At 40.8% G+C, this 24,590-nt stretch overlaps 1 protein-coding gene across 1 annotated transcript in view; it reads left to right on the top strand.

Annotated features, from left to right (window-relative positions):
* The first annotated feature begins 649 nt into the window (after nt 1-649).
* The window catches only part of HFM1 (helicase for meiosis 1), a 118,571-nt gene continuing 94,630 nt past the window's right edge, over nt 650-24,590 (top strand). Inside the window, exons 1-9 of the mRNA XM_066595000.1 lie at nt 650-684; nt 6,201-6,310; nt 9,290-9,566; nt 9,686-9,736; nt 13,158-13,372; nt 16,503-16,544; nt 17,861-17,931; nt 19,472-19,604; nt 23,649-23,800. Coding sequence (XP_066451097.1) covers nt 650-684; nt 6,201-6,310; nt 9,290-9,566; nt 9,686-9,736; nt 13,158-13,372; nt 16,503-16,544; nt 17,861-17,931; nt 19,472-19,604; nt 23,649-23,800 — 1,086 coding nt within the window. The remainder of the gene's footprint in view (nt 685-6,200; nt 6,311-9,289; nt 9,567-9,685; nt 9,737-13,157; nt 13,373-16,502; nt 16,545-17,860; nt 17,932-19,471; nt 19,605-23,648; nt 23,801-24,590) is intronic.

Below are 24,590 nucleotides of genomic sequence, written 5' to 3'. Positions count from 1 at the left end.
CCTCTAGAGAAGACTAGTAATTTTTAGGACATTATAGTCCCAGTGTTACCACAAAAGACAAACACAGCTTGGCTTCTCCCACAGCAGTGACATCACCACAGGTCCTTCAGACCACTGGACCTCTTTGGTAGGTCAATGTGTTCTGTCAGGACTGCTGAGCTGTGTAGAAAATTAGAGTACCAGTGTTTCTGGTGGCGCAATGTGCCATACAGCTGTGCTACATGGTACATGCACACACACAGCTCTACAACACCCCACACAGCTCTACTACACCCCACACAACACACACACACACAAAGCTTGGCTCCTCCCACAGCAGTGACATCACCATAGGTCCTTTAACCCACTGGATCTCTGTGGTGGTGGTAGGTTGTTGTCTTCTGTCAGGACTGCTGAGTTGTGTCTTCTGAGATAATAATGGCTTAGTAGTATTCTCATTTTGTTATTTTTGTCACACCCTTTCAAGAGCCCTAACTGTGTTGTTCTTCTGTTGGTCAGACTCTGTGTTTTATATATGTTGTAGAACCTTTGATGGCGTCACCAGGGGGCGGAGCCATGACGTTACCAAGGGTGGAGCATCAGAAGCACGTACACAGATACATACAGACAAGTGGTCATTAGTAGTTTGAAAGAAGGAAGAACAAGCGTGATGGACAGTGCTGGAGTTCTAGGTTCAGATCTGATGTAGGGCAACATCTGTATGGAGTTTTTCAAATTACATGCAGATGTTCTGCTTGATAAGATTTGAATTTAGGACTACAGCACTACAAGGGGGTTGGACCCGATGACCCTGGAGGTCTCTTCCAACTCTACCATTCTATGATTCCAAGGCAATATTGCTAACAACTGAACTACATTCATTGAAGAGTCACCACCACCTTTCAGCAAGCATTGTGGGAAATCTGATTTTTCAGTTATTTTCAGAAAAATCAGGTTGAGCTGACCCAATCCAATTCTGCAAAAGTCATTCCATTTTACTGCCGGACAATCTTGAGCAACACTAGCCAAGCCCTTGTACAAGTACAACAATAACAGTTATGACAGATTTGTCATTTCTATCTAAATTTAGTAAACTTCTATAAATAATCCTTAGCAGTTTAGTATTCTGGAGCATTCACGTATGTATCTACATAGAACTTGGTGAGTACCCAGGTTCCTGATTATAATAAGAGCGCCCGGGGAGCGTGTCTCGAGCCCTCACCAAAATCAGATCAGTCTTACTATTATCTCAGCCCTAGTGGATTGATAGAGAGGGTGATGAGCTATGGTGGCATGGCACTGGGTTCTCATGTGGTCCAGCATCAGGATGTAATATGGTACAATACCCTGACACTTGATGGCGGCAGGACCCTGTCTGTGGTGCCCAAAGTTGGAGAAGAGTGGGGAATTTTTAAGTTTTTTTTCTTTTTGTATAAACTAGGATTCAGTGACCCTAAGAGTAATATATTATTGAGATTGAAATTCTTATCCTCCCAGTGTGGCATTACATTTTTTATAGCTAATAACAGTCCATCAACAATTAAGGGCTCGATCCAATATAAAATGCTTCATATGCATACAGAAATCTGTTAAAATCACTTGAACACCAGAAGTACTCCTGAAAGTGAGGCCAGTGATCTGTGACACTAGAATCGGACAAAAAATGTGCCCCCACACTACCGAAAAATGTAACAAAACATATACATACATATAAAAATATGTCTTGTTAATAACAGAAGACTATAGAAATCTAAAGACCACAGAAAACTATATTGTACATTTTGTACACAAGTAACAAATCTAAATAATACTTTAAAGTTCTTTTGATGAACTATTCTCAGCATAGGTCACTAATAGGAAATCAGCAGGAGTCCGCTGCTTGTGACCTTCTGCCAAGCCATTGATTAGAAGGAGCTGCAAACTGTCAAATTAGCATCTGTAAAGCCAGTGATTGGTTGAGCATTGGATAGGGGAGAATATCTGAAAGGTTTTTCTATTTAAGCCCATTACTTCCCCATATAATTTAATTTTTAATTTTGGAAAACCCCTTTAGCTCCTGAATTCCCCTTAGTTGTGGCTGCAGGAAGCAGAATGTGATCATTGAACTTAATATCTATGCAAGAGATTTGACACTGTATTAAAGAATGGAATACTGTCTGTAGAAGGCCTGTAGAAGAATACTGTCTGTAGAGGCCTGTAGAAGAATACTGTCTGTAGAGGCCTGTAGAAGAATACTGTCTGTAGAAGGCCTGTAGAAGAATACTGTCTGTAGAGGCCTGTAGAAGAATACTGTCTGTAGAAGGCCTGTAGAAGAATACTGTCTGTAGAAGGCCTGTAGAAGAATACTGTCTGTAGAGGCCTGTAGAAGAATACTGTCTGTAGAGGCCTGTAGAAGAATACTGTCTGTAGAAGGCCTGTAGAAGAATACTGTCTGTAGAGGCCTGTAGAAGAATACTGTCTGTAGAGGCCTGTAGAAGAATACTGTCTGTAGAGGCCTGTAGAAGAATACTGTCTGTAGAAGGCCTATAGAAGAATATTGTCTGTGTCATACAAGTGTATTATGGCTGTATTTCTGCGTCTGTAATATGGACATAAGTCCTAGGCCAACTATGACCGTCATAGGAATAATTAGGCACCACCACACAGGGGTTTGAAATAATTATGGGGTGTATTCTAGGGTCTGAAATAATTAGGAGGTCTGAAATAATTTAGGGATCTGGAATGGTCTCGAGTCTGAATTAATAATGGGGTCTTATATGTTTTTTCTGCAGCAATTTTTTGGTGATTTAAAAAAAAAAGGCATAAAAATTACAGCAAAACACAACAAAAGCTGCTTAAAAATGTGTGCAGTCAAACAATTTTGGCTCTGGTTTATGTATAACAACATATTTTTCTAATGAAATGTCCAATAATATGTTATCTCTGTATGTTATAAAAAAACAATAATTGCTGTATCTATTTTTTCCTTGAAGTTGGAGATACACCATGGAAGAATTCTCTCTCTCTCTGGAAGATTTATTTTATAATGGACCGCCCCCGGAAAAAGTGTAAATGATTTTCAATAAAAATATAGTGTTATGATTTTTTTGCAAATCTGTTGTATGGACTTTTTTCATTCCAGATTAATTAACGTATTCCTGTTTTATTGGGAAAAAAAAGTTTAATTCCTTTAACCCCTTGAGTGGCGGGTTTCTTACCACCCTGTCAGACCCACCAGGGCAGGCTTTTTAAATGGTCTAATCATTGAATTTCAACTAATTTTCCAGTCGCGTTCCAAGAGCCATAACTTTTTAATTTTTTCATTGACACGGCCATATGAGGGCTTGTTTTTTGCGGGACAAGTTGTACTTTTGATGGCATCATTTTTGGGTATATATAATGTATTGCATAACTTTTGTAAAAAAAATTTGTAGGGAGATTGGGGGAAAAAAAAAAGAAATTCTGCCATTCCTTTTTTGGATTTCATTTTTACGGCGTTCAGTGTGCAGAATAAATAGTGTGATAACATTATTCTCTGAGTCAGCATGATCCCGGCGATACCAAGTTTATACAGTTTTTATGTTTTGCTGTTTTTGTACATTTAAAACATTTTTTTTTCTTAAAGGTTTGCTTTTGTGTCGCCACATTCCAAGAGCCGTATTCATTTTATTTCCATTGCCAGAGCTCTAGAAGGCCGTGGTTTTTTTTGCAGGATGAACTCTTGTCTTCATTTATCTAATTTTTAGGAACATGTAAAATTTTGATCGCTTTTTATTCCATTTTTCTAGTGGCAAGATTAACAAACTCTGTAATTCTGGCATGTTTTTATTAGTTTTTTTTCTGCATTCTCTGAGCAGTATAAATAATATATTAAAGTAATTCTACAGGCCAGTACGATTATGCCAATACCAAATTGAAATAGTTTTTTTCTTTCTTGCGACTTTTTCACAGTTTTTGTTTAAAAAAAGTAATAAAAGTTTAAATCACCCTCCTTTTGCCATATCTATATATATAAAATTGAATGTATGCGTGTCTGTGTGTATGTCTGTCTGTCTGTGTGTGTGTCTGTTTGTCTTTTATGCGCTACTACACCATTCATCCGATCGCCATGAAACTTTGGGAAGTTGTTGAGTACACTCCTGGGAAGATTATAGGCATAGTAAAACTATCCTACGATAAATGGCGCGCGTGCGAGCGTCGTCGACAGTTGCGCCCCCCACGTAGATCGTTTGATTTCCATCACTGCCACTAATTCTCTCACTTCGCGATGTCATAGAAACTTGAAATTTGGCACGAGCATTGATTGTGTCATAAATAGGAAAAGCTAATGGGTCCCAACTCGATTATTCAATTCTAAGCGCCAAAGAATTAGCGTCCACATTTTACGTACGGAATCTAATTCTCTCACTTCCCAATGTCATGGAAACTTGAAATTTGGCACAAGCATTGATTATGTCATAAATAGGAAAAGGTAATAGGTCCCAACTCAATTATTCAATTCTAAGTGCCAAAGAATTAGCGTCCAAATTTTACGTACAGAATCTAATTCTCTCACTTCCCAATGTCATGGAAACTTGAAATTTGGCACAAGCATTGATTATGTCATAAATAGGAAAAGTTAATGGGTCCCAACTCGATTATTCAATTGTAAGCGCCAAAGAATTAGCGTCCAAATTTTACGTACAGAATCTAATTTTCTCGCTTCCCAATGTCATAGAAACTTGAAATTTGGCACGGGCATTGAATATGTCATAAATAGGAAACGCTAATGGGTCCCAACTCGATTATTCAATTCTATGCGCCAAAGAATTAGCGTCCAAATTTTACGTACGGAATGTAATTTTCTCACATAGAAACATTAAATTTGGCACGAGCATTGAATATGTCATAAATAGGAAAAACTAATGGGTCCCAACTCCATTATTCAATTCTATGCGCCAAAGAATTAGCGTCCAAATTTTACGTACGTAATCTAATTCTCTCACTTCCTGATATATATAAATGAATGTATGTCTGTCTGTCTGTCCTTTATGCATTACTACACCATTCATCCAATTGCCATGAGACTTTGGGAAGTTGCTGAGTACACTCCTGGGAAGATTATAGGCATAGTACAACTATCCTACGATAGGTGCCGCGCGTGCGAGTGTCGTCGACAGTTATGCCCCCCAGACAAAGATCGTTTGATTTCCATCTCAAGCACGAAAGCAAAAGGCATTAAGAGCAACGGGATGAGTGTTCAACCAGAAAATGATGCATCCGCCGAACGTGTCGCAAGACAATTGCTGGATATTGAGAATGCTGAGGTAAAATGAAAGCTGTGCTGTGATTAGTTGCTATTCTTTATACTGCTGAGGTAATATGAAAGCTGTGCTGTGATTGGTGGCTACTTCTTATACTACTGAGGTTGCATGAAAGCTGTGCTGCGATTCGTTGTTATATATTATACCACTGAGGTAACATGAAAGCTGCGCTGTGATTGGTTGCTATATATAATACCGCAGAGGTAACATGAAAGCTGCGCTGTGATTGGTTGCTATTTTTTATATTGCTGAGGCAGAATAAAAGTTGCGCTGTGATTGGTTGTTATTTCTCTTACTGCTGAGGTAACATGAAAGCTGCGCTGTGATTGGTTGTTATATTTTATACTGCTAAGGTAACATGAAAGCTGCGCTGTGATTGGTTGTTATATATTATACCACTGAGGTAACATGAAAGCTGCACTGTGATTGGTTGTTATCTAGATATATAAAAACGAATGAATGTATGTCTGTCTGTCTTCGCAGCAACGCGCGACGGGTAAGCTAGTCTATAATAAAAAAAATCTAAATCATAAAAGAAAAATACATATTTGGTATCGCCGCGTCCGTAAAAAATTCTAATCTATCAAAGTAGTGCATTATTTACCCCGCACAGTAAACGAAGTCCGAAAAAAACCATTATCACAAAGGGGAGGCTTTACACATTGGCTATTCATCTGAACGTACATTCATTTAATGCATGGATAACGCTCTTACATAAATACTCTCTATTCTGGCACATAAATCGAGGTCCCTTACAGGAGTCATTCTATGGTTTCCATATGCTGTATTAGAAGAGGCAGCCCCTGTAATATTGTGAGCACTGTTTTATTCTTCTAAGTAATATAACTTAGTTCAATTTATGCAATTAATAATAAGGTGATTCTTGTAATTATTTTTTACTGTATATATTGTTTATTTTGTTTTTATTTTTTAAAACAGCTTGGATAAAGAAGGCATAAATAATTGGCTGCAGGCTTCCGCTCCTTGCATCGATGATATTCCATGTCGTCAAGATCTTGAAAATGAAAGCGGAAGCAGTCAGTCAAAAGGTAAAATGTACTGCAGTTGCCACGAGAGACACCCACCTTTCTATTATGCCTCTTCAATACAACCGTATGCGTTTTTATGCTCGTGCGATCACAGCGAACAATCGCGTGAATGAAAAATAGCCGCGATCAGGTCCTGATCTTAATTAGCGTTTTCCCGGCCATTCACATGGGCAGCTGGCGAAAAAAATGCTGCTGCGCGGAAATCCCTCGGTTGACAGAAATTCTTAGAATGACTGCTAAATTGAGCCAACTTTCTTCGTTTCCTATTGTTGGATGCAGCTAAACTCCCTCCCCCATCCTTTTTTTTCCTGATCCCATAGAAACCTATAGAAACCTTCAGCGTATCTTGGCAAAAGATAGGTCAAGACTAGGTATGAGCGAGCATACTCGCTAAGGGCAATTGCTTGAGCGAGCATTGCCATTAGCGAGTACCTGCCCACTCGAGAGACAAGGTTCGGGTGCCGGCGCGGGGGTGCGGTGAGTTGCGGCAGTCAGCAGGGGGGAGAGAGGGAGAGAGAGATCTCCCCTCCGTTCCTCCCCACTCTCCCCCGCAGCTCCCTGCCCGCCGCCGGCACCCGAACCTTTTCTCTCGAGCAGGCAGGTACTCGCTAAGGGCAATGCTCGCTCAAGCAATTGCCCTTAGCGAGTATGCTCGCTCATCACTAGTCAAGACCTATCTTTTCACGCACCGTATAAAATTGGTCACCGTTTTCGGTCAAAGATGTCCTATCATTCCCGATGCAATTTTTTTTACACGACTTAAAAAAAAAAATCGCTCATCTGAATTAGTACATTGGATTAAAAATGTATTCATTCAGATTGTTGCAATTTTTTACACAGCTAAATTAGCTGCATATATACGGTCGTGTGAATACGGCTTTAAAGAGAGATATATCTAATACAGACTCCAAATTTGTAAATTTTTTCGTATTTTCGGGGCCAAGAAGGGTTGCATACTAAAGTCTACATGATTATAAATATTCATGCTACAATTTGTAGACAAACTAACCTAGAAGAAAAAGCAAAGGGGCCAGCGGCAGGCTTTTCTGTATTTTAAACAAAATTACTGTATATTTATTTTTCACCAACATGGTGGTGGCCGAGCGCAGACCTTAGCAGGAATAAGATGGTTGTCAATGGTGGCTCTACCGTCCCTTCCCAGAATATCAAGACACAGACTGTCCCGGCTGCGCACAGTGGTGGAAGTAATAACAGTGGTGATGAATGCTGTAGTTTGAATGTTCACGTGACGCCAGTACATTTTTTGTTAGGCTTTCTGGTAGTGATGAAATAAATAGTCCAAACCAGATTTGATAAGGTACACAGTACACAGGTACACTTACTTAACACTTGGAAGATTAGCAACAGTTCACACTTTGCAGATTTTCAATTAGCCTTAAACAGCCTTCAACAGATTTATTGTGAGCAGAAATTACGCATACTAGTTCCTTAGCCTCTTCTCTGTTCAGGAAGATGAGCCCACCAGTCTAAGTTATCTGGGGGTCCTTGGAGACAGGTATTTGTGGAGATATGGAGGGCTTATGCAGGATTGACTATACGGCTAATTACACAGGGGCAAGTTACACTCACTGTTAAGCAGTGTTCTTTTGGGTTCCTTCTTCTCACTGTGGCTTGATCCTGACAGTTTCCTGCAACCACCGACCTCCGGTGACTTCCTGGTTGCTGCAGCTCCACACACTGCTTCCTCTCTCCTCCACCTCCAACGACCAACCTTTTTTTTTCTTTCTGTCGCTTTCCCGCTATTACTTTCTCCGCTGACTCACTTCCTCCTCCACCCTGCTCACTTTCCCGGGCTTGACTCAACTCCTCCCACTCCACCAATCTGAGAATTTACTAGTAAACAGCCAATCAGAAAGCGGTTTCCAGGCATACTAGACTCAGCCCGATATCAGAAGAATGTCAGGGTCTTTCTCCTGTAGTATACGTCATAAGTCTTCCTAGGAGCTGAGAGTGGGGTATCTAGGACCTGGTAACTGTTTGACTACCCTGTAGGACCCTCCAGGTCACTACACATGTTTCAGAGTGGCTTGGTCCTTCCATCAGGTTGAGTACAAATAGTAGCACTTCTCTCACAGCAATCTCTATGCATTTGTTCAGTTTTTCAGACCTAATTGTAGGTATTTTAAAAAATTTAATGATCTATACTTGTATCCAGTCTGATACCTGGCAATGCCATCCAACAGTCCCTTTGGTATTTCTTCCATGTTGTTTATGCGGACCTGGATAGGATTGTGCTCTACTTCATGGTTCTGCAGTCGCCGATTATTATAGTTTGAAGCTTGTGAAGTGTTGTGGCTGCTTTACTTTTCTAGCTGACTGTACCCATTTCCACTTTTTCCATCCTATTGACTATACAAGTTGGTACATTATAGATCACCATGCTTTTTTTCTAAAACAAGATAACTGAGCATGGACCAGAATCTACCAATAATATTTAGGTATATCAGCCTTGTCCTGCTTCTGATTGCTCAGCATGGAGTTCAGGCGATGGACGATTATTCGTAGGAGCTATCAGTTTCATCAGAAGCTTCCTCAATAGATTTGTGTTTCTTCTCCCATCTTCATCTCGGGCATTTACCTCAGAGAGGCCAGAGCAAGTGTTACATGGTGACTATGCAGATATAAAGAAAACTCACTAGAAAAGACTAAATTTATACATTATCTTTAATCTTTCAATCCACTGCTATTAATTCTATAAATCTGTCAAACCCTAGAGTGCTGCATTAGTAAGGTGAGTCCCCACGATATGCTCATGGGTCACTGTTCCCAACATCTTTCAAGATACCTAAGTTATTTTAGTGCTTTTCAGCTTTTCAAGCAAATTTGTTACATGGAACTTCATACGAGTTATTTAGAATTCTATAATATTCTGTCCATTATGCAACTTCTTTAAAGACTTTTAGTTTTATGTGTTTTATCACTTTTATAATTACGATTTTTATTTATTTCACAAAAAAGCTATGATTAGAAAACTGAAAACATTTATACCTCCTTTGAAGAAGGCAAAAGCATTAGAAGCCACCCCTCCAGCAATTTTTTCTTCTCAGCATGACATTAATTGTAGCACGACAGTGACAACAAGCACAGAAAATACATGTACCCAGGATATTTTATTATCATATCCCTGTTTTGTGCTTGATGATAATGATGAGCAAATCAAAGATTTTTACTCTTGTGAAGAGAATCTCCCAGAAAGTCAAGGAGTCAAAGGAAATTCAAGCTTACTTAGGAAAAGGTAAGGCATTTAATTGGTATTGAAATGTAGTTTCTTTCTTTTAGAGCATGGAAAAAACTTACTCCACAACAGGGCACATGTACTCGTATTAATATATGCCTTCTTTTTGTGTGGTGTAGCCTGTGGTTAAATGAAAAAAGGAAAACAGAAAATGTAGACTATGGTAAAAGGTATAGGCTGTGGAAAATTTAGGCACGTAACTGCACAGTGTAAACACCTCTGCCTGTTAGGGTGGCCATACACATTAGTTGACGGGGCTAGCCGATCATGTAATGTATATGGCAGCTTCCCAACTCTCTCCTGACATCTGCCATGGGGGTAAAGTCAAGAGGCTGCCATACGCATTAAAAGTTAAGGAGGGAAATATCGGACAGTTGGATTCTTTGTTTGTTCTTTGCTCTAGGGAGATAAGTCACTGACAGATATCTGGCAGAAGCTTTCTCACCTCACTACACATACAAAACACATGTTCAGTCAGCTGGGCCAAACATGTATGTAGGGTCAAGAGACATAATTCATAATTGAATGCTTTGAATGAGCAGCTTTCCTGATATCAGAGTGGGATGTCCTTTCAGATGGTTGGCAAGAAACTCTGCCTTTGAGAACCAACCTGTCTGAATAATAATAAGGTCACTGAATGAGAAAACAATGGGTGAGGTAAAAGAAAAACTTTTTTCTGGAAGCGTAAATATAAAGGCCCATTTTGACACAACGATTATCGCTGAAAAGCCATCTTTTGAGCGATAATCCTTGTGTCTAAACGCGCTGCCATCGTGCACTATTCGTTTATCGGTGATTTCTAGCATTTATAGCATTCTTTCAGCTGGTATCCCGCTGGGACTTCTCTGAAAGCTCCAAGAACAAAGCAGCTGTCAGTGCTCCTGGTGTTTCTCAGAGCTATCAGCTCAGCGGGACACCACTGATAGCTCTGAGAACAAAGCAGCTGTATGCATGTACAAAACAGCCGCTTTTCTTGAAGTTATCAGCGGTGTCCCACTCAGCCTGCAGTTTAAGAAGATAATTAGCTACTTACGAGTTATGCAAAGATGATCGCTCAAAACTGTCAGTCAAACTGCCGTTTGAACGATCATCTTTCAGTGTAAATTGACCTTAAGTCTCAGTTTATTATTAAAACCGGATTGTTTACACATTTTGAGGCATGAGAACCTCTTCCTCAGTACCTGCTGGCGTTACATATCTAAAGATGCTAATTGTGTATTTGAGATCTTTACTCAAAACTCTGCCTTTGACAGTTTTCACAAGGTCACTGACTGAGGGAACAAGAATTGTGAAACGCAGTTCCAAAAACGTTGTGTAAAATGTTAAAGTAAAAAAGAATGCAATGATTTGGAAATCTCATTTGGTTTACAATAGAACACATATCAGAAGATGAAAGTCAGACATTTTTCCATATCATTTTTTAAAAAATAACTCATTTAGAAATTGATGGCAGCGACACATCTCAAAAACGTTGGGACAGGGCCAAGTCTAGCATTCTGTAGCATCCCCTCCTTATAAGTCTGTAAACATCTGGGAAGTAAGGAGACCAATTGCCTGAGTTTTGGGAGAAAACTCTGGGATGTTGTCCCATTCTTGTCTGATGTAGGATTCTAGCTGCTCTACAGTCCTTGTTCTTCTTTCCTGGGTCTTCATGGCCCTGTCTCAACTTTTGTGAGATGTGTTGCAATTTCTAAATGAGTTAATTTTTTTAAATAAATGGAAAACGTCTCACTTCTGATATGTGTTCTATGCTCTATTGGGAATAAAATATGGTTACATGAGATTTCCAAATAATTGCATTCTTTTTTTTTACATTTTACAATGCATCCTAACTTTTTTGAAATTGGGGTTGTAATAACCTGTCAGTGTGAAGTATCCATTTTGTGTTTTTGACATCCACTGCACTCTGAGTGTGATTAAATGAATAAGTTAGCAGTTTTAGTATCCTTGATGAGCAGAAATGAGCACCAGAGTTTGGTTGGAAGTAATAGAAGTTGTGGGGCTTGGATATTGGAAGCTAAATAGATGTAGTCCTATAATTGTATCAGCAATATATTGTAATAAAGGGTCTGCAACTACGTGTTCTCTCCTCAACATGTCCAGAAGGATCTAGACAAAATATACTCTGTACCATATCTATTGCATGGCATGAGGGGATGTTACATGCTACAAAAGATTCTTTCTGGTTCTTTTTGGGTACCGGAGCTTTGCACCACGCCTAATGTGCTGCAAGCACAGGAATAACGCAGAGTATCTGTTTTGCCAGGAGTCTTCCCAAAGAGTTGACTTTAGGATAGTATACTTATCCCTACCCATGATGCCATTAACCCTTTGCAATCCAATTTTGGATTCAGGGTTTCCCAGGGGACTTTCTCTTTCTGCCATTATACAATGGCGCCATATGTTGGCTAGAGCAAGTACTGCGGTATGTGACACGTCGGAGAGGCCCCCGACAACAGAGAGACCAGTAATAAACAGTAAAAATACCCTGCCAGACCTCCTCCAACATCGGAGCTGTACAGCCTTCAATCAGAATGTCTTTAGCCGTAAGACAGTGTATTGGAAAGGGTTAAAGGGGTTGTCCCACTTCTAAGGTTGATGACTGCTCAGAAACCCCACTAATCGGGTGATCTCTGTTCTAATATTTGGAGCTGCTTTAAAGCTGAGTACATTCATTGAACAGTGGCCCGGCGTGGTACTGCATACTAAGGCCTCTGTCCCACGAGCGTATATCAGCCATCCGTTTTCACAGCCGGACGATATACGCTATGATCTGATACATTGGATTCCAATGCATCAGATCACATGGATGTATTCCTGAGACGTAAAAGCGCGCTACATTTTTACGTCAGGCCCAAAAGATAGTCCTGGAACTACATTTTGGGCTGGAATACATTGGAATACGTTGGCCGCTGCATGGGCTCCTATGGGAGCCCATGCAGCGGCCAGAGGTGGGAGGGAGTTTCGCAACATGACTGCTGAACTCCCTCCCTCTGCTCTCCTCTCTGCTCATAGGCTCACCTCTGCTCTCCTCCCCGCTGACTCTTTGCAATGGGAGGGGGCGGGGCGGGGGCGGAGATAGGCTCTGCCCCTTGTCTGCAGTCAGCAATGGGAGGAGACGGGGCGGCGCTTAGCTCTGCCCCTGGTCCCCCCTCCAATTGCAAAGAATGAACGGGGAGGAGAGCAGAGGTGAGCTTGCGAGAAGGAGGGAGGGGAAAGGGGCGACAGCATGGTGACCCCGGCGTATATGCGCCAGGGCCCATGCCGTGTAAATGGGCGCAAAAACGGTAGATTTGTGCGCCCGTTCACAAGCTTCTACGCCCCAGAAGGTAGCGTATATTGGCCGGCTGTGAAAACGCCTTCCGATATATGCTCGAGGGAAAGAGGCCTTGTCTCATTCACTGAAGATTAGCCTGCACTACCACGCCAGACCACTGTGCAATATATAGAGCTGTCTGTTTACAACAACAAAGCAGCTCTGTACAAAAAACAAATGCGGCCAACCACATGTGAGTTTTTACAGCATTAAAACTGTATCATGACCAGACCATGTGCTTTTAACTGCTTCAAATATACATTTATTTCCCACAGCTTATTTAAACAGCACGATTCTTTCGCTTTTGGAGATGGACAAAAACCTAAAGGTGATGCAATGTTAGCGGAGGTACCACAGAGACCTAACTATGCCAAACACTTCTCTCAAGATTTAACTTATATCCCTGATCAGAGTTCAGGTGCTGAAAATTGCAATGAAGATCATGGAAGATTTTCTTTTTCTACATCTTTAAAATTGCTGAATGGAAAAGGTAATGAATGTTTTTTATATATATTAATATAATCGAAGGGGTTATGAGCAATTCATAGTCCTAAATTCTGTATAATTAATCCTGTCAGTTCTATTAACTTCAACTAATATTCCCAGGTTTTTCTATTTCGCCAAATACCATGGTAAGGTTTTTAAATGACTATGACAAAAATGAATGCATTGTTAATATTGCATGTTTTGTGAAGAGTTAGGCCGGGCTCACATGGGTGCACCAGATTCCGCATGCATGAGGCCTGCAGCGTAGTCTGGCTGTGAGCCTGTGTACCTGAATAATCTGTGTTGCCTATGATCACAGATGTTCGCCGACAGTCATGCGCAGCACAGTTGTAGTTTTTTTGTGCTATATAGGGCTTTTTTTTTTTTTTTAATTTCGCTGACTTTTTTTCCTGTTTTTTAATTTTATTGTGGGTAAAAAGCTACAAAAATGTTTTTTTTTAAGATTTTTAGTTGTTTATGTTTTAAATTAGTTTATTTACGCTAAAATTAAGTATGGGAATGGGTTCCTCATTTTGTTTCGGACGTTTTGATATATAATATGTATGGATAATATTACGGATTACAGGGCGCATACGGCAACGGTTTTGGTTGGCGTCAGCTTTGGTCACTTTCTTGTTTATATACCGTATATACCGGCGTATAAGGCGACGGGGCGTATAAGACGACCCGCCAACTTTCACCTTATACGCCGGGAATACAGCGGAGCAAAAAAAAAAATCATTACTCACCTCCCCCGGCGTTCTGCGGCGCTGCTGCAGGCTGTCACTCCCTCCTGGTCCCCGGCAGAGCATTGCTTTCTGGACGCAGGGCTTGAAATCCTCGCCTCCAGAAAACACACATGCCTTCAGCCAATCACAGCCATTCAATGATGTCATTGAATGGCTGTGATTGGCTGACGGCATATGTTAGCTAATCACAGTATTAGCTTTCTGGAGGCGGGGATTTCAAGCCCTGCGTCCAGAAAGCAATGCTCTGCCAGGGACCAGGAGGGAGCGACAGCATGCAGCAGCGCCGCAGAACGCTGGGGGAGGTGAGTAATGATTTTTTTTTTTTGACACTTTCTTTTTTTTGTATTACTGGCGTATAAGACGACCCCCGACTTCAGAGCAGATTTTTCGGGGTTCAAAAGTCGTCTTATACGCCGGTATATACGGTATATATATTTATATTTTATTCTGTAATTTTTTCAAACTATTTTTTTACAATCTATGACACCCATGACGTCATTTAAGACCTTTGGGGGTTATTCACATGGTCTTCTTTTTTTTATTAATTCACTTTTCCACTGCAGCTGGGGCATCCATAGGAGCTCCAGATACAGGGGAAACATCCCCCTGTAGTGACAATAGTCACTGGCAGAGCTGATCAGAGTATGATAGGTCCCTGCAGCTCTGCTGTAACAGTGGGCACCCGACTGTCACGTGATCCCGAGTCCCATAGTGAAAGAAACACTTCCACTTTTTATAAAATAACACTCAATGAGCGCTATGTACCTGAGAAAGGAGACGTCAGAAGCTGTTAAAAAATGCTTCTCTCTTCTCCTCTAGGTTCTTAGCTGTTACTAACAGCTGAGAACCCAACTTGCAACTACTTGATTGTATGAGTTCAGGATTTAATCCCACACCATATTTCTGTTATCAGGCAGGATTAAATCCCAGGACCAAGCGCCGTATATTTATCACGCTTGGTCCTTATGGGGTTAAATTGCTGAGCAGCTGTGGAATTTAATCCTAGTATTTCAATAACTGAATTCTGCGACGTAACTAGATATACTACAGATTTAGAATTTGCAATATTTCTGAAAAATTTGTTGCTGAAGATATCTGCAGCATGTAAAGGAGATTTCTGGCATCTCCTCCACACGCCTTGTACTGTAAACCCTGTGGAATTCCCACAGCAATTTCGCCAGCAGAAATTCCACAGCATTTATTAACCATGTGAATCCGGCCTTAGGGTTTGTTCAGGTTTGGTTACGGTGTAATTAAAACCGCACTGCGAAAACTGCATGCCTTTTTATTGTGGTTTCCACTGGGCACCAGTTTTTCTCACTACTGCATTAAAAACCATGTCAAACCAGAGTAAAAGCACATGCAGCCTTTGCAGTGATGTTTTTTGATACAGTTTTGACCTCACTTCAACCGCAGCTTTTGAATATGCAATTCTAGTACTTTCATACATGGCTGAATTTTATTTCCGGGGATTTGGCTGCACATTTGCAGCACATTTTAACCTTTGAATTGACAAAAAACATCTCTGGCAAACCTGTGACATAATGTGCATGCTGCAGATTTGAAATTCTGCTGCATACCCTATACAGTCAAACCTCTAGTTTCGTTGGTAGTCCGTCCTAAAGCAGTCGGCTAAACTCAAAACCAATGAAACTCGAGGCAATTATTTCCATAGGAATCAATGTAAATCCATTTAATTCATTCTAGACATTCCAAAAAATACACCAAACCACATTTTTGTACAGCGTTTAGCGCTGCTTTTTCAGCGCAGCGCTAAATGCTGTACAACGCTCCTATTCATTTCAATAGGGGCTGTTCAGACAAGCGTTTTCGGCCCTGTGTCGCCCACCGAAATGAATGGGCAGCGGTTTCAGCACTGCTGAAAACTCTTAACAACTTGGTACCGCATTGTTGGCAGCATTGAAATCCCTCGCATCCAGCAAGAGATTGCTTTGATTGGCTGAGTCGGCTGAGTTACAGCCCGCTCAGCTAATCACAGCCAGCATCGGATGCTCCAATCACAGCCGTTCATCCATGAATGGCTGTGATTGGAGCAATCCATGAATGGCTGTGATTGGACAGTGAGGTCACATCACTTCCTAGATGGTGGGATTCCTAGCATTTGAGCCTCCCCAAGAGTTGTGTTACAGTTCACTGCTCAGAAGTGCCGTTGTGCAGAATTGCTGAAGGCACGACTTTCTGTACATTTTAGGAATTGGTAGGGGTCCTGGAAGTCGGTCCCTCGCCAATGAAAATGTTATGCTATTTCTAGAAATATTTCATAATATTCTAAAATGGAAATTATTACTATTCTACAGTATATCTAATTTTATAACATACAACCAATAGTATCACAATTTGAATTCCTTGTATTTATTTTATTAGCCAACACTCCATATGGTATCCTAAAGCCTGTCTCTGAAATTCGTATCCTTGCAAAACTGGTCATGTTGTTAGAGGTCTTACTTACTGTAATTGCAGATGTTTCTTAGGAAACTGATGAATGAATGCTTGTAATGGTGCTTCTTTCAGATATTTAACTAGATCTAGTACCTTGGTAGAAAATGTCAATTTAAGAATCAACAGTCCCCATACACTTAAGATAGCTGTCTCCTGACTCCCCCATTAAAATACAAGCTTGGCTGTGTTGAGCAGGCATGTTTTTTTAATCAGATGTAGCTAACATTTACTTAATGTATATGGTCACCAAAACTGGTACTGATGAATACTTTGTTATAATATTAGTTGTAAATGAGAAAAGATGCCCTTTTATTTGCCCCAACAGAATGTTTTTTGAGACCGCTTACAGCAATATATTTAAAATTCTAATGTTACTTTTCATGGTGTAGTTCTTTATAGTCCTAATATACTGTCAAGCAAATACTTGGACGGAAACTGTTACCTACTAAGTTTTTCTGAGGCTCCTTTTCTGTTGTAATATAAAATGGGAAATACCGTTGTACAAAATTAGTTGATTGATCAAAAGAATTCATCCTCACAGCCTATCCTCCTAAGGAGAATCAACTGTCAGATAATGACCGATTGTTTAAATCTCAAGTTTTCATACTTTAGCAAGTTGTACCAAGGCCCATGGGCATCTTCCAGATATGCACTTCTACATGGGGTACGACTGCATTCTCTTATTTCAATACCCACAACCATGAGCGTAACTGTAGGGGATGCGCATGCACCCAGGCCCAGGAGCCTTAGGGGGCCCATAAGGTCTCTCTTCCCCATATAGTGAGCCCTGTACTATGAATAAAGCATTATAATTTGGGGCCCTGTTACAAGTTTTGCATAGGGGCCCAGAAGCTTCAAGTTACGTCTCTGCCCACAACTATACCTTCTCTGACAATGGATGACAGCACCAGGAGACAGCAGAGAGATTTATTGTTGCCATCATCAAGGAGGACCTCCTGTTGCCAAGCAATATCCACATTTATTTATGAGCTATTTATCAGCACAATAAATGCAAAAATAATTCATTATGGAGTCTGTATTTCTCAATTTAATTGTGAGGTCTTTTGCAACAGAATGATAAGCCTAGATGAAAAAAACTTGTGTCTTGCATGTGATTGTAAAACTATTTAAAGAAGCCAGGATTAAATTCTGGATTAGAATCATTTTACTATCTTAAAAGAATTTGGAGTAGGTCATTCATAATTGTGCAACTACTTTACAGGACACGTTTAAAAAATGTTACAAGTCGAATGTGTATTTCAGTTTTTTTCTTAACACTAAAGCTAAACAATTTAGGAATATCTTCAAGGAATTTCCATATTTTAATTATATACAGTCCAAAGCTTTGGATGATGTAAGTATTGCAGTTCTCTTAGACTACTGTACAAAAATTAAAAATATTGGATATACTTACTTTAATCAGATTCCAACACTTAGTGTCTACTGCCATTACAATCTGTTACTTGCTACTTATAAGAAGCACTTATACACTGTAGCAAGCGGGTGCACTTGCCTGCGGATCGCCGACCTCTTGCACATGAAAATGGCACACCACACGGGTAGAAACTGCTCAGGAGATGTGGGTTTCTTTATCTGGCTCCTGCCAGCCTTTATTTGTCATCACCGCAATCACAAAACACAGCAATATCATCCAACGTCAATATACATAGTCCATATGCACCCCACTTGGTTGTGAGTCCAGGGTTGTCGCCCCTGTCGGACTCTGGCCTCTGCTAGGCCACCAACCTGCAGCACCTCCTCTGCTGCACTGGTCCTCTCTCTCTCTCTTGCTTTTGGCAGGAACTGGTTTTTTTTTCCGCTTCCTGCTCCACCCCTTGATGTTAACACTTTCAGCAGAAGTCCTGTCTGCAGCCCTCTACAGGCCCTTCTGTGTTGTGCACCTCTACAACACTTATATGGAGCAATTCAAGGAAATACATCATTCACAACTGATAATTATTACTGAATATAACTAGAGTTGAGCGAACATGCTCGTTCGAGTATTAGCATACTCGATGGTGCTCGTTACTCGAGCGAATACCATGCCGAGTTCGACCCATCCCTGTTTTGACCCCTCCCTGCATTACCACTTCCTGCTGTGACGTGCCAGCGTCCGCACGTCTACAGCAGTATGTGGCTTGCTGAAAGAGAGAGAGAGAGAGAGAAGAAAAAAAAAGCTCAGCATCGGGCGGGTCAAATTAAAAAATGCCCGGGTCTCACATTGACAATCGATCTCTCGAATATTACGAAAAGCTCGACTCAAATAACTAGCACCTGAGCATTTTGGTACTCGCTCATCTCTAGATATAACTATTTAGCCTTATAGTCCACTTAAACTTGAGTGCAGAGATTTGAGTCTGAAAAATAATCAGCCCAGCAAAATCTGAAAATGAAGAATAAAATAAGATATGAAATTGTGTGATGTTGGCAAAAAATCATAAGAAAAAGAGTTTAAAATATTCCCAGAGAAAAACGTTTTGTCCTGTGTTCAGTGTTTCTTTTGGACTCATGTCAGGAATGCACTAAGCTGCCATTATTGCTCTAAAACTATCAACCTATGCACACCATCTACAGTATAGTGTGGTATTGCATAACCTGCTGTCCTGTAAAGCTGGCAGCAGGCAAGTTCTTTCAGAGAATATTCATATTTTCTCAGCACTAGACCTCCTAGGAGAAAAATGTATTAAACCCAAATAACTTTGGATTATGAATGTAAATTAATTATTACACTGTTGTAAATATGCTATAAAGCTTTTTTCAAGTTTTCGGGGTCACATTGCCTTCAGTGAAGAGATCAATTGATTTAATTCCTTGAACAAATATAGACAATTCATGAAGTATTTTATTGATCAAGTATTGCTATGGCCTTTCCCCACTAATTTGTGTTTATCCAGCTTCTGTATTCAGATATAAACTTTGTTATGTGTTCTCCAACTGGATCTGGAAAGACAGTGATATTTGAGATAGCAATTGTGCGATTACTAATGGAAACTCCTGCTCCTTGGACAAATGTTAAAATCGTGTATAGTAAGTATAGTCTAAGCTATTAGCTGTCTTCCTATTATATTAGAATCACACTGTATGCAAGGCATTATACCCTTTATGGAAAGCAAACAAATAACATTTGCAGGAACCCTGTTTTTCTGAGTGTTGAATCTTCAGAATTGGTGCAGGTGCTAGACCTTTGCCTGATAATGTCTCTTTGTTTTTGTTTGAACACTTGGTACCAATTACAGTTAGGATCTAACATGAGGAGTTTCCTCCCCTCATATTCCTGCATCAGATGTAACTGTTAGCCCATCAACCTACTCAAGACTTACTGCTCTCTCCCATGTAAACAGACTTCTGTACCATAGTGCCTCTCATACAAAGCAAATAAAGTATAAATGTGGATATGCTGACAGGTACCCTCCTTTTACTAAAGCTATCAGATAAATACAACTTACACTAATTTACATTACATTTACTTACTTACACTAATTTACATTAACTTGCATTACAGTTCTTATTTGCAGTTAAAAGGAACCTGTCACTACTAGAGATGAGCGAGTATACTCGCTAAGGCACTACTTGCTCGAGTAATGTGCCTTAGCCGAGTATCTCCTCGCTCATCCCTAAAGATTCAGTGGCCGGCAGGGGGCGGGGAGCGGCGGGGGAGAGCGGGAAGGAAGGGAGGGGAGATCTCTCGCCCCCTCCCGCTCCCCCCTGCTCCCCGCCGCAACTCACCTGTCAGCCGTGCCGGCCCCCGAATCTTTAGGGATGAGCGGGGAGATACTTGGCTAAGGCACATTACTCGAGCGAGTAGTGCCTTAGCGAGTATACTCGCTCATCTCTACTCACTAGCATTCTACCCGCAAAAGAAACTTCACTGGCTGGCAGAGAATGAAACATTAATAACCTCTTTTTTCCTAATGTGGCCCTGTACATGGACGGTTAGGTTTCAGAGTCATCCTGCACTGTATACAAATGAGCAGAGAAGAGTCATTTGGCTGAGAAGAGTCATGTTACTTCATGAGCTGCCGAGCTAACCACACCACCTTTTTCTTGATAGACAGTTTAATGTATCCCCCATCAAGAGAAATGGGGTTTTGTTTCCTCCGTAGCTCTTGAAGCAACGTGACTCTTCTCAGCCACATACCGTGTTTTTCGCTTTCTAAGACGCACTTTTCTTTCTCCCAAAACTCGCAATTGTGAGTCTGAACAAATGTGCGATCACTTACCAGTTTTCTCTCCTCCCTACTGCCCCCCACACATGCCGCTGATTTGTGGTGACCACCGTCGGGAACCGCTGCTGTTCCCCTCCTCCACCAATCGGCATTTTCCATTCTTCCTGATGAACAAGCGCTGCTGTGACACGGAGCTACGCTGTTTCAGACATCTGCTGCTCCTTCTGCTCCATCGCCCGCCACTATCCCCTGCACTGTCCCTGGGTGAGTTCAAAATATTTTTTCTCTATTTTTCCCATCTAAATAAGGGGTGAGTCTTATCATCCGGTACGTCTTATAAAGCGAAAAATACGGTATTTCTTCTCTGCTTATTTTCATACAGTTCAGGACAACTTTTAAACCTAATTGCGAAGGAACATGAGCTCATTACAAAAAGAGAGGGCATTTGAAGCAATTGATGTTTCATTCCTTGCTGTCCAGTGAAATTAGTTTTGGGGGTCAGATAGTGGTGACACTTCCCCCTTAATGTAATTTTGCTGTTTGAGAACCGGTAGTTGTCCAAGTAATACCATCAAAAAGTTTAAGATAGTGAAACAGTCTAGATAATTAAATATATGCAGTTTTATACAATAAATTGTAGTTATTGTGTGACTCTCCAATTCAAAAACAGAAACATTGGTTGACTGTTTCTGTCGTTCCAGTGCTTTTACACAGGAGCAGTAGTCTGTCAGATAATGGAGACGGAGCATCTGCAGATCTCTTACAGCTGCCCGCCTCTATTCACAATAAACAGGAGTCGTTCATAGATTGAATGACTCTCGTTTACACTGAGTGAGAAGCTGCTTCACAGTTGTTACGTTTCAGTGAGCTGAAAATGAACGACTAGCGACAACTGAGCAACCTTTGGGACAAAATGGGCCAACAGTCGCCTGTGATCACTCATTTGAGCAATTATTCAGGTGACTATCGGCCTGTGAAAAGGTACCTTCAAATATTAGTTTTTTCTATGTTGCAGCATTTCCTAGGCTGGTTTGGTTTTTCAGATGATAGTTGCTCATTCAAGTCAATACATGCACAAAAAAAAAACATGTCATCCATGTGCACTCACATGTTTTTCACAGGTTATTGCCAAGCTAGGATAGAAAAAAAAATTGAGCCTCACTCAATGTCACACGGAAGTAAAAACACGTATTGCATATGAATAACACACATGCACACGGATTACAATCAGTCCGTTTTTTGCATACCGAAATCAGACTCTGCACAAGGACGTAGGTGGAGTGTGTCAAGGAGCGTTCTCAACTGGGGATTTGTGTTTAAATTTGACCATTGCGCTGCCCTCCGGTCTCTTTCTTGAGTTTTCTTAAAGGACGCTTTTGATTACCTATATTTGTAGTGAAGGGAGCCATGCCATGGCCCCCAAATGGAAAGATAGAACAATGCCTCTACAGCACTAACTATTGGAAGGCAGAATTCCTGCAAGTCAATGTCAGACCTTTTAACAAGCCTTGTAACAATAACTGGGAATACAAACCAAAGTCAGAGTCTTCTCCAAGAGGAAAAGATAACCATGCACGGATGACTGTGTTTGGGGTTTTTGCTCCTCATCAGTGTGCAGTAGGTTTCTGGCTTTGCTAGTGGATGGCCTATGGATGTGGGTCAGGCAGGGTATTGTTTCTCCTTAGGGAGGGCACTTAGAACGTCCTAGCATTATAGTCATGTCTGGGAGATTAATATTTTAAGATACCTATTAAGATAGTTGTTCACCGAAACCATTCCTCTTACTCCTTTCTATACACACTCAGCTGTTGCATAGTGGCCAAAATAACATACCGTGGTACGCTTAACACGAAGGCCTGTTTTGTCATCTGTGACGCCAGTACTCCAACCTGGACTCTTGGGATGGAATGCCGATTAAATAATTGAGACGACTTCGGTAGCTTGTGTAGTAACACTTTTTAATACTACAGTTGGTGCTGGTACAGGTAGATACAGCAATATGCAGTGAATTGAGTACAATGATAACAGCAATACTGTTTTTGAATAGCAATTGAATTCAATGCTCTCTCCTTTCCTTTTTAATTGCACTGAAGCTGAACTGAAGACAATTCCCCACTAGTTTATCTATCTGAATGGATTTGTAGATTTAGACAGAGTGTAGATGAAGTTGAGTGTAATGTGGTCGCTAGACTAATCCTGGCTTTGAATTCACCGGGTAGCTTTAGACTCTCTGTTTTAGTGGAAGATTGACCTTGATACCCTCTCCTCTCTGTTGTGGAACACCAATGGAGCGGAAAAGGGACCTCGCTCAACCTTGGGCGGGCTGATGATAATACTGCATTCTTTCCTGCACGAACACCTCCTCCTTCTCCGACACAACTTGCTGGATCCAACTCTTTCACGACCCCTCTCCTCCAACGCCCTAACTCCAACCAACCCCTCCACTCTCTCTCCTCCCCTTTTATCTTTACTTCAGTTCCTGTACTTTTCTTCTCTCCTCCCACTATGCATAGGGGCTCTCTTTGAATTCTTCCCGCCCTGGACTCTACTCCAATCACTGTGAACTTGATAATTAGCCAATAGGCAATCAGCTAACGCCAGAGCCAAGTTCCAGGCTTAGAGGAGGGGGAAAAGCAGGGTTTCTCCGACGTACAGCACCTTCTATGCCCAAGGCATTCGCATAGACAGATGTGACAGGACAGGTGTTGATGTGACTGTTCTGGAGGACCCGCCGGGCCACTACACATACCCATAGGCAAGTTTTGTCAGGGGAGGTTATATTCTTATAATGCTATTTACATATAATGCTAAATGTGTGTGTGTGTATATATATATATATATATATATATATATATATATTAAAGCATATAATTTAAATGTTAAAATCATTTACATTTTATTTAAGTGGCTCCAATAAAAGCTTTATGTGGCCAAAGATTTGATGACTGGAAAGAAAAATTTGAACCTATTGGACTACGTTGTAAGGAGCTGACAGGAGACACAGACGTGGAGGACTTATTTGAGATTCAGCACGCCCATATTATAATGACAACCCCTGTGAGTATACTTGAGATACATCACTGACATTAGATGAACAGAGGGGACATTTGTGGATATAAATTCTTGCACAAGCTTTTGCTCTGTCTTTTTTTGCAATACTTGTTTGAATAGTAAGCACAAGAAGGATGTTTACCATGAACATTACCAGTTATCAATAGGTTAGGGTTTGCTGCCTAGGAACTCTTCTGTTCAGCTGTTTGTCATACTAGTGTGCTTGTGCACTGAGCTGATTTCTGCAGGATGCAGACAGCTCCATTCCCACTGTAGTGGCCAGGCATGGAATTACAGGCAAAGTTCTTATTCACTTCAAAAGGAATTTGACCTGTAATACCAATCCTGGCTACTGCAGTGAGAACAGAACAGTCTGCTTTCTGCAGAAATCACCTCAGTCCACAAATGCTTTGGCCTATTGAGCAGCTGAGTGGCAGGGCTTATTTTCAGGAAACATCTCTCTGGCAACCCACTCATATCTATTATTTGTAAGAGACTGATGGCAGAGATGTCTTCCAAATATTAAAAGCAGCTGTATATCTTCTTTTTATTGAGGAGACTACTTTCTTATTCATGAAGACATGGGGTAACGTTGAATCCTTCAAGGCTTCGTTCACATTTGTCGTTTATGTGGTGGTTTTTAATTGTGTTTTTCATGCTTTTGAAAACAGCATGCGTTTTTATTTTCAAAGTACATGCATGTGGAAGAACCACAATTATAAACTGCAACAAAAACACCATGTGCGAATGCAACCTAATGGAAAAACATTTGTCATGGCAAGTTTGACAACAGCCA

The sequence above is a fragment of the Eleutherodactylus coqui genome, chromosome 3 (genome assembly GCF_035609145.1).
Source record: "Eleutherodactylus coqui strain aEleCoq1 chromosome 3, aEleCoq1.hap1, whole genome shotgun sequence".
NCBI lineage: Eukaryota > Metazoa > Chordata > Amphibia > Anura > Eleutherodactylidae > Eleutherodactylus > Eleutherodactylus coqui.
Note: the sequence above shows the minus strand (reverse complement) of the source record. Positions and strands in the feature narration are given on the sequence as shown.